General features: G+C 39.2%; 1 protein-coding gene across 2 annotated transcripts; it reads left to right on the forward strand.

The window, feature by feature from the left end:
• Window positions 1-541: 541 nt before the first annotated feature.
• LOC130675694 (netrin receptor UNC5B) lies at window positions 542-10,233 on the forward strand. 2 transcript variants are annotated; one of them, XM_057481518.1, is made up of 12 exons: window positions 542-1,297; window positions 2,124-2,382; window positions 2,550-3,233; window positions 3,325-3,615; window positions 4,245-4,412; window positions 4,744-4,776; window positions 5,049-5,213; window positions 5,521-5,577; window positions 5,835-5,978; window positions 7,340-7,978; window positions 8,288-9,311; window positions 9,542-10,233. In XM_057481518.1, exons 2-12 carry the CDS (start codon window positions 2,277-2,279, stop codon window positions 9,711-9,713), a joined length of 3,483 nt encoding a protein of 1,160 aa, XP_057337501.1. In that variant the 5' UTR covers window positions 542-1,297; window positions 2,124-2,276; the 3' UTR covers window positions 9,714-10,233. The 2 variants fall into 2 exon arrangements, with proteins under 2 accessions (XP_057337501.1, XP_057337502.1); XM_057481519.1 differs by lacking the exon at window positions 4,744-4,776 and having other exon boundaries at window positions 546-1,297.
• Window positions 10,234-10,827: the final 594 nt, after the last annotated feature.

The following is a 10,827-nucleotide window of genomic DNA, read 5'->3' on the forward strand; positions in this document are numbered from 1 at the left end:
GAGTATGAGGCTGTGCCGAATGCCGTTGTTAACTTTCTCCCTCCTGCTCCTGCTCCTGCTTCATCTCCATCTCCAACTCCTTGCTCTTCTCTCTTTCTCTTTCGCTCCTGCCATAGCTCTCGTTCCGGCGCCGTCGTTCCCGTCCCTGTTTCATCCCACGGTTGCCCTTCCTACTGTACCTCGAACGAACCTCGACTCTCCACTTCCCCATCACATGGGCTTACCACCACCAACATCATCGTCACCACTACTACTAGCAAAACAAACCCTGTTATACATCCATCCATACATACATACATCCATATAATGTTGCTGTAGAGTTACTAGTATTACATTTACCAACACCATAGAAATTCGAGATACTTGTACTGCATACTGTGAATTTTACACATCGACAGTCTACTACTCCGTCATTTACACTCCAACACAACTCCATGTCCAACTAAAACCCAGCATTTGTTATATTACACGAGCACCACCACCATCACACCATGAGCGCAGTAGTATGAGTGTACGTGTGTGCGCTCGTGGTAGTACACTAGAGTAGAGAGTAGAGAGTAGGCAGGCAGGCAGGCGAATACGAATGGAAGGCATAGCAACGTTTATAACGTCGAGTAGAACTGTAGTACAGAGAGCCAGCGGAGCCGAGGCTCGAGGAGGTTTGAGCACCGCGAGCTCACTCAGTCGGCCGCCATGAGCCACTCGCGTTTCCCTAGTTGCTGCTACGCTCTTACTCCTTCATTTACACACGCGACTACCTACTACACGTCTTTTCATTACATCCATTTCTACTTAAACACTTTTCATTGACTATTTTTTATTTCGTTACTCATTGACATTATTTTTATTTTTTTTTTTTTTGCCTACCGAACTGTCATTTCACCTGTGTCGGGATTTAAAAAATAAATGCTATGAAAAATTTATGAAAGTTTATCACCCGCAGGTGATAATTACTAGTGACATGCAGATTGTGCTTTTTATGGAGTTAATGATAATTGTTAACTGTGATTGTTTTACAACTTACGTAAATAATTAAATGCGCGCAAGTTTTGATAAATTGTCGCGATAATAAAAGGGCGGTTTTTTTTTAAATTTCTTTTATTTTTTAAACTGATTTTTAAATATTTTTAAGTGGTGTAATAGTGCAACACTGCTATAAATAATAATAATATTAATAATAGGAGTGTATACAACTGGTTGTTATGTTGTTTGTTGTTATATTGTTGTATGAAGTAAGTGCCTGAAATATTACTTGATGGATATTGCAGTTAAACGGTCTCGTTATCTACTCGTCTAGGTAAGTACAATTTACAGAGAAAAAAAATGTAAATATAAATAAAGGAGTAAAAAAATCACCCATAGTAATAACAATAATAATAAAGAATGAAAAATGAGACTTTAGTCTCGCGGCGATACCGCGGTTCAAATGGAGCGCGTCAAAACGGAGCGCGAAGTAGCGTAAAAATAATGTTCTTATTTAAAAAAAAAAAAATAAAAAATGAAAATGACGGAAACCAAATACAAGTAAATTTAAAAATCCAAAAGTGTAATTTTAACGCAAGTAAAAAACCCGTGGACGTAAAAACATGACGGAGATCAAAGAGCTTCGGGCGCGCGCATGCAGGAATAACATGAAATAATAAAATGTAAATAAATAAACAAGAGGAACACACGATGATCCTGTTGGGGGTTTGTAGCTTTAGTTTTAGTTGTGTATTTGTATGCAGGATAATAAGCTGGAGGTTGAGGATCGGAGTATTGGCCCCTCACCGCGAGCGTGCCATCGGCATCAGAACTCTAGTATCTAGAGAGTGTAACACGATCCGGGAAAAATAGCCGTCCACAACAAGTATATATGTATATATGTATACATATATGTATTTGTATGTATGTAGGTACATATATATGTATATATAGTGGAGAGTGTCGCGCAGGAAGTTGAACGACGCACGTGATGTGAATGAAGACTCTGATTTATATATAAATACACACATCTTCGAATGTATATTATATAGCACTTTACGTATTTATAGCCTTTTTATTGTCGTTAAAAAATGTATTGCCGTCATCCATACATAATCCTCAGCATTACCAATGGACGTTGTTTTAAAAATATATTTCAGGTACACTGGCGACGGATAAAAGATTCCTCAGGAAAAGTAAAAAAATAATAAAAATAAGGAGGTATAAAACAAAAGTCGAGGAAAGGAATGCGTGAGATGAAATTAGTGGCTGGATAACGTGGCGGCGACTTTTTGCTCGGTGGGGCCGGAGAGATGAGGCGAGATTCCTTTTTGGTGCTTTTGATGTTTTGCATAGGCCCGCTGCTTCTCTTACATGCTGGCTTAGTCTTTGCGACAACGTTGGATCACGATGTTAATGGTAAGTGACCTGCTACGGGATGCTATTGACTATTTGTGTGTATGCTAAGCGGCTGAGGTTAAGACCGCAAGAGTTAATTAAGAAGGAGAATGAGTATATATAAAGATTTAAGTCGAAAAAAACGTATAAAGTTATGTTACGGTGGAGGAGTAAACTGGAATCTCCAGTTGCAGAGTCAAATGCAGCACTCGGACTCGGAGCAGTCGGGAGAGGAGGCATAGGAGCTGCCGCGATGACTGCATCTGGTATGATGCCCGATGAAGATTCCGAGGATCAAGACAATGAGGATGTGGATGAGGAGGACGAGGAGGAAGAGGGGGAAGAGGGAGAGAGAGACACTGGTACTAATGACGACTCGTACTTGCTTGGTGAGGACGAAGACGATCCGCCTCTGGCGACGATCGCGGGCGGGGGCAGCAGCATCTCCAGCAATTCCAATCCCAATGGCAACACCAACGGCAACGGCAACAGCAACGGTGGCGGCGGTGGAACCGGCAACAGCGGTAGCGTAGGAGATACCGAACTAATCTCTGAAACGGGCGGGCATCTGCCTGTCTTCTTAATGGAACCCCTGGATGCCTTTGTCGTTAAAAACAAACCGGCGACTCTGCGCTGTAAGGCCGCCCACGCGCTACAGCTTTACTTTCGCTGCAACGGCCACCGCGCAGAGGAGTCTCATCAAACTGATTTCGTGGACCCACACACTGGCACACGCATCGTTGACTCGGAATTAAATATCACCCGAGATCATATCGAGGAATACTTCGGCAAAGATAAATTCAAGTGCGAGTGCATCGCCTGGGCCGGTTCTGGGTCCATCAAGAGCCAACCGGCAGTTGTCGATGTTGCATGTAAGTATTTAATATTTATTATTATCATTATTTATATCAGGTTGGATTACAATGACCGTAATGCTGTGTTGTTATTTATATGTGTACACAGATCTGAAAAAGCAATTCGAGTCCCCGCCGTACTCCGTGTCGGTCGAAGCCGGGCAGAGCACCGAGCTCAGATGTATACCACCCACCGGGGTGCCGTCTCCGCGAGTCTACTGGCTGAGGAATGGAGCGCCAATCACGACCGGCTCGGATGCCGACGCGGCTCTTCTTGTTTCAAGCGAGGGCCATCTTCTCTTGGGTCAAGCCAAGATCACTCACCAGGCCAATTATACCTGCGTTGCTGAGAACATTGCCGCAAAACGTCTCAGCGCCCCAGCGACCATCACTGTTTACGGTTAGTTACATTTTATCCTACCTCTGCTTCACAACTTTACTCATCTTCTTGTACCCTGCCATCACGGACCAACAAAACAAAGGAAAAAAAAAAAACAAAGATAAAAAGATACTGCCACTACAACAACATTTTTTATCTTTTTATCATTATAATCTACTTAAAAACATTGTCACTCAAATATATATATATTGCCGTGAACTTCCGAGAAACGGATTTTTTTTTTTTTATCGCTCAACATTTCGCGAGAGCACTTCTCAAAGTTAAATTATAAATAAACTTTTAAAAGATTAAATTTCTTTTGTACCCGTAATATATATATTTTCCCATCTATACCCAACCTAGAGTTTTCATTCTATATTTCACATTATACCCAAAGTCAATATACAAATATATAAATAGGTGATAAGTGTTTGAATAGTAACACAAGTCATGAAAATATTATTACTTGGCATGACCGTTGGTTTTATTTAACCTCAAGCTATTAACTTTATTTTTTTATCATCCTCTGGCCATTACCCAGTGATGACGCTGATCATAATCATAATCACCATCACCATCACCATCACCCAGTGTCTGTTACCCCTTGCTCTCAGAGTTCCCCTCGTCATCCTGCTGTCTTGTGTCCACAGTTAATGGCGGCTGGTCCGCCTGGTCTGCCTGGTCCGAGTGTCACTCACGTTGTGCCAAAGGCGGTCAAAAACGTACGAGAACCTGCACCAATCCAGCGCCCATTAACGACGGACAGCCGTGCCTCGGTCCCGCAGTCCAAAAGATGGATTGCAATGCCGCATGTCCTGGTGAGTGTAACGCCTATATAATTTTAAAAACTTTTTAAAAACTTCTCCGCCCTCCCCTTTCTACACAGCAAACTGAGTCCAGACTCTACCCTATTACACTCCACGAAACTACAGCACAACTACAACTTTACCTATTGAAATAAATCTATAAACCACATGATAGAGTTTCAAACAATACAAACCACCAAACTATTATAAGCTAGAGCCCCTACTTGAGAATAACTCTCTCTCACAAATGTTTAAAATTTCTTTCTTTCTTTATTTTTTTTTTTTTATTATTATTATAACTATATATCGGCAATGTTACTTGCGCACGCTTGCTTTGAGACAGACCGGGTCTCGCAGGGAACAGCCATCGAGACAGGTGAGTCATCGACTTAATCCATTCAAGTGGTTTTCTTTTATATACTAAACTCCTGTATCCTCTGCATATAATGCCCTACACTGTATGAACATGAACACAAACACGAACGGAATATTATTATGTATTTATGGATGTATTACACACATATATTGTGCCGGGACTACTTGTGTTCCCTTTCTGTGAAAAGAAAAAAGGAGATTAGATTTAAAGAGTGAGATAAGTATTTACACGGAGAGTATTAACGTTAATCCTCTGGTCTGGTCTGTCGTCAGCCGTAGACGGTGGATGGTCCAGATGGTCCGCTTGGTCGGTCTGCGGGAGCGACTGCACTCATACGCGCACAAGGACCTGTGATGAACCCACTCCAGCTCATGGTGGTCGTCATTGTCAAGGAAGGGACACTGCCGTCGCCAATTGTACCGGGGGATTGTGTAATGGTAAATTATTTTTTATTTAACCATGACAACCCGACGACAACAACCACATACGTATATTTATATGTATGTGATAATATATGAGTACAGTAAACACTTTACTCGGTATTATATCGAGACTAAGACAACGAGAGACCAGTAGAGGAACAAGACAAAATGACTTGTAAAACTATATATATATATATATATATATGTATAATACTGATGAGACTGACATTGACGACAGACAATTGATCGCAAGTCTAAAGAATAATTTACTTTTTATTCATTATTATTATCATGTTTTTTTTTTTTTAATTTATTTCCGTAGTGGACAGAGGAAAAATGGGAGGCGTACAATTTACCACGACCACGACTACACAGAAAGGTAAGTTATGAATTTTAAAAATATCGTTTTTGGTATTAGAGTAGCGCGTATATTTGCAATATTCTATAGAGAGGTAGGTCTGAACTAGCCGCTGTATGCCCAGAATGTATGACGTACTTGTATAACTCTTGTGGTGCATAATATTGCGAATATGCGGGCATATGCGTTGGGGTATGGAGGTAAAAAAATAGAAAATTGTGGGTGGATAAAAAGAAAATAATAATAATGATGATAAAATTTTTTGCATGACGTTTCAGCGGCTAATCGGCGAATGGACGTGGCGCTGTATGTTGGACTCGCGCTCGCCTGCGCTTTTGGCGGCGGGCTTGCACTTCTTTTAATCAGACTTGTAAGGCGAAAAGGCCGAGACCACGCTCTTTACTCTATGGCACGTAATGCAGGTGAATAATTATTATTATGAATCCCTTCAATCGTATTATAATAGAACAAAATATATAAATATATATGTATGTGTGTATATATAAATTGCATATATGAATAAATGTACATTTATTAAATATGTTGTTTATACTTACATATATTTTTATATATTTATGAACTGAGAGCCGAACAAAACGAGTACTTCCGTTTATTTTAAAGAGTTAGGAAATAAATAATAAATTTATTCGGTTTTTATTTTGCGGGCATGTGATTACGGTCATTGACATATTTATAATTGTGTTAGAGCTCCTCGGTAGGCGTTTATTTTAATTTTTAATTTACGTTTGTGGAAAAAAAAATTTTTTAAATTATGAAAATTGAATATTATTAAAATTCTTGCCCATTTATTTTTTAAGATAATTTATGTTCGCTGTTATTATTATTATTATTGTGATTATAAGTTTAAAAGACAGTGGGTTATTTATTAGATAATTTTATTTACATTTTATTTATTTTTCTATGTCGACACATCGCAGTCGTCTTTGAATTATTTAGTAATATATTTCCGCCCATTTTTTTTCTTTCTCATTCATTTTATTTTTTATTAGAGGTAATTAAGATTATTTTAATCGATAAAGGTTAAAAGCAAACATTTTGTATTTACATTTTATCAGAACGAACGAAACTACATTTCGAAATGGATTTTTTGATGTACGATATATGTCGTATATATATATTTATATAATATAACGGCACTCGTGCTCGATTGCCGACCACTTAAGCCCGCGCGTCTCTCGTTAAACTACACAACACACTGAATTTATTTTTAAAACAAATTTTAAATATTAAATGCTGACTGCTAACGTCAAAAATATTAATAACGATATTTGAAATTATTTTGTTCCCTCGAGCATTTAAAGTTAATTTTTTTTTTTCACGCAGCTGTCAATTATCGATCGTTAAATGAAAGTATCATCAATTTTAAAAAAACCCTAAAATTATTCTGTCATATGTATTTATATATTTATAGTTTTACAGAAACTTTAAATTCTCTGTTACCGAAAACCCTCAGAGACTGAAATAAAAAATAAAAATAAAAAATTGTTTATACCGGACGTTTAAAAGCTCAAAAGTTTATCCGTAAAAAAGCTGAAAACATCTTTTGTTCGTCAGACAGTCCACATATAAATGTCAGAGTTGCTGTACTATTTTTTATTCTTTTATCTTACTCACAATTCCAACATGCCAGCGGTAGTAGAATAATATATTTATATTCAGTGTTGTTTATGTACAGCGAAACTAAGGAATAAAATAATAAAATAAAATGAAATGAAACGAATTGCAATGAAATACTAAAATGTGTGTATGTGTGCGCATGAAGATTTCCAGCCGGAGTACTTTCCAGAACACGATAAGAAAATGTGTCTCCAGCCGGATCTAACAGCGGGAACAACAGTCCAAGCCTCCTACGAGTATCCCTTCGATCCCAAGCTATCTCTGTCCCGTTCTCTCTCGGAGCACCACTACGACGTGCCACATCTTTCGATAGCGCTCACTCAACAGCAACAGCAACAGCAGCAGCAACAACAGCAACAGCAACAGCTTCACCATCACCAGCAACACCCGTCACCGTCAGTGTCATCGCCCAGCCCGAGCGTTCTCAGCAGCCAGGAGTCCTGCAGCGGTGCCGGGGGTCCCGGTGCCAACGCTGACAAGCAAATTTATTCCGGCAGTGAAAACAGCGGTACAAGCGTCGCCAGTTGTTCCTCTTATCCGTCCTCGGACTCGACGACGACGACGTACAACGTTGCCTCTGAACGCGTGAGACTCGCGGCCGCCAAGCTGGAGCAAACCGGCAACGTGGCGAGGGCCGCGGTCAACGCACGGGGTGCGCTTCTGGTTCTTCCGGACTCTGGGGTGTCTCTCTCGGTCCCGGAGGGCGCAATTTCAAAGGCCCAAGGACGCCGACAACTCGACCTATCTGTTCTCGATGAGGACAGGTTCCGTCCTCGATTGCCAGGTGATTAATAATTATTTATCGCTATCACAACATATAAATTTATCATAATAATAATATCAACTTCCAGTAGTACTTTAAACCGGTAACCTTCAGTAATAAAATTCCAATTATCACATCCCATTGTCATCCATGTCATTCATCACATCCATCATCTTTTCTTTGTACAATCCGATGATGATGATTTTATGATAAATCTCAGCTCCATTGTTATGCTAATATGTTAATACATTTAATACTATACTATCTATTATTATTATTATTATTTTTATTTTTTATTCTCATACGAGTGTTGTTGAATCTTGTTCACAGAGGGCATGACTCAACTGTCCGCGGCGATCTACTGTGGCCCACCTGCTGTCACCTTTGACAAGCCCGTGATCCTGCAATTCGAGCACGCAGCAATGCTGCACCCTGCGGGCACGTGGGAACTGAGTATCTGGGCGTCAGACGACCAGCCTGATGGGCCAGCTGACGAGGAAAACGACGTGAACCAGGACAGCAAGGGCCTGATCCACCACCAGCACCATACGGCGGCTGACTCAAGTGCCGACAAGCTAAAGCCAGTCACGTGGACAAAAGTGCTGACTCTGGGTAGCGAGACAATAAACACACCGCTTTTTACCCAGCTTGATCATTCCGAGGCCTTTATTGTCACCGAGCAGCTGCGCAGCTACGTCCTGGTGGGCTCAAGTGCCGAGGACTCAATAGCCGCGAAACGGCTTCGCGTTGTTTTGTACGCGAGTCAATACTGTGTGCGTGTTTATGTGATCGAGGACACCAAAGCCGCGATGAAAATAATCGCGGACCGCGAGACTCAGATACGTGGGTATCTGCTGGACAAACCGCGTCCGCTGTTGTTTCGCGACAGTGGTGAAAATCTTTGGGTGAGCTTAGAGCAAGTTGGTAACGAGTGGCAGAGTAAATCTCCCACCGAGCACCAGGAAATAGCTTTTCCAGATATCTGGAACTGTCCGAGTAATTCGAGTCATGTCGCTTTCACGTTAGACGAAAGTTTTGACGCGGTTACGACAACCAAAAGTTACAAACTTCAGGTATGTCAGGGCCGAACCTCTGACGCCCAGAGGCAGGTATTTCGTATTGTGTACGATGTTATTAAACAACGTGTATTTTCGGGTAGTGTTACACGTCCGTTGCGCGAAGTCACCGTTGTCAGCAGTGTTGGTGCCAATAATATTACGTCTACAGACTCATCTGCCCGCGGGCCATTTAGATTCACAAGATCGCTCAGGAAACAACTTTGCCAGTGTCTCGATCCACCGAACGCACTTGGCAATGACTGGAGAATGCTCGCTCAGAGATTACAAGTTGACAGGTTTGTTGTTTTGGACATTCAAATATTTATACTCTCGACGTCTCTCCTCGACTATTTTTATTTCTCATGTCAAATCTTTTATCCTTTTAATCTTTTATAAAATACAACTTTGCTCATTTCCTTGCTTCTTTCTCTCCTCCACAGTATCCTACTTTTTTTTTTTTAACTTTACTTGGCATTGACAAATAACAGATTAAAATTTTTTTTATCCGCCGTTTGTTGTCCCATAGATACATCAATTACTTCGCCACAAAAGCCAGCCCCACTGAGCACATTCTGGATCTCTGGGAGGCACGACATCGCGAGGCAAGCGCAGTTACCGATCTACTTAACCATTTACGTACAATGGGAAGAACCGATGCGGCGACTATCCTCGAAGCACAATTGGGAGCTTGGCTTTAAACTGCCATAGACTGTTTCATTTTTTAAAAATCCATTTAATTATTTACTCTTTTTTTACCAACCGACAAACTTTTTTTCCCCCTCTCTCTCTCTCTCTCTCTCTTTAAGCTTTTTATTACTAAATAGTATAACTGTTGGCGCATTCCGATAGATAGTTGTTCGCACCGTGCCAATTAAACAAAAAGCGATTTTAAATAAAGTATAGTAATAGAAGTAATGATAATAATAGTGATGATAAAAAAAAAAATCTAGTAGAAAATACGAATAAAAACGATTAAAGTGAGGGAGATTAAACACTAAGCGAAATGAATTTAAAAAATAAAGAAAAAGTAATGAAATAAAAATTAAAAAAAAAAATAAACGAGTAAGCGAATGAAAAATTTAAAACTCGTGTGAGATAACACGTGCCAAATGGAATTAAAATAAAATAAAAAAATTCCGATGGGGTCTATCGAAACATTGCCTTAAACTCGGTGCGGCGACACGCACTGGATCTCATCTCTTGCCATCTCCCTCCTTATAAATTGCGCTCTCTCTCAATCTCTTTTTATTTTAAATATTTAAATATTTAACTTAATAAATATTTAAACTCCTCATTGTTTCCCTGTAAATAAAATCGACCCATCGAATTTACCACGTAGAGTTACGACCGAAATAAAAGTAAAATTATAAATATTGAATATATATAAATAAATAAATAAATATATATAGATATATATGATAGATATTAAAAGAAATTAACGACGAATCGCAACGATACCAACTTTTGTAGTAAGTTATGAAAAGTTTAAACGAATCGGTTGTAAAACTGATACTTTAAATAGAGAATTAATTAAAAATAAATATATTAATTAATTGAAGTAAAGTATATACGTTTAGATGAAAAATATATATAAATATAAATATATGTGTACATATAATATTAATAAATAAAAGATAAAGTTATATTAAACATTTTTTATTATTATTATTACTATTATATTAATGCAGACTGAAGACAGATGGCCAGTCATTTGTGAACCGCGAGTTTTTCCGTTTCGTACGTAACTAAGTAATAAAAAACGGATTGTGCCAAATTTATTAGTTTTTTTTTAATAATGTATACATACACACA

This window comes from Microplitis mediator, chromosome 10, assembly GCF_029852145.1.
Source record: "Microplitis mediator isolate UGA2020A chromosome 10, iyMicMedi2.1, whole genome shotgun sequence".
In the NCBI taxonomy this organism is placed as follows: Eukaryota; Metazoa; Arthropoda; class Insecta; order Hymenoptera; family Braconidae; genus Microplitis; species Microplitis mediator.

Excerpts from the sequence above, each read along its gene's own strand:
- LOC130675694 (XM_057481518.1), top strand. The coding sequence starts at position 2,277 with ATGAGGCGAGATTCCTTTTTGGTGCTTTTGATGTTTTGCATAGGCCCG. Across the intron at positions 5,214-5,520 it reads TACCGGGGGATTGTGTAATG|TGGACAGAGGAAAAATGGGA; the intron begins GTAAATTATTTT and ends TTATTTCCGTAG. Across the intron at positions 7,979-8,287 it reads GTTCCGTCCTCGATTGCCAG|AGGGCATGACTCAACTGTCC; the intron begins GTGATTAATAAT and ends TCTTGTTCACAG.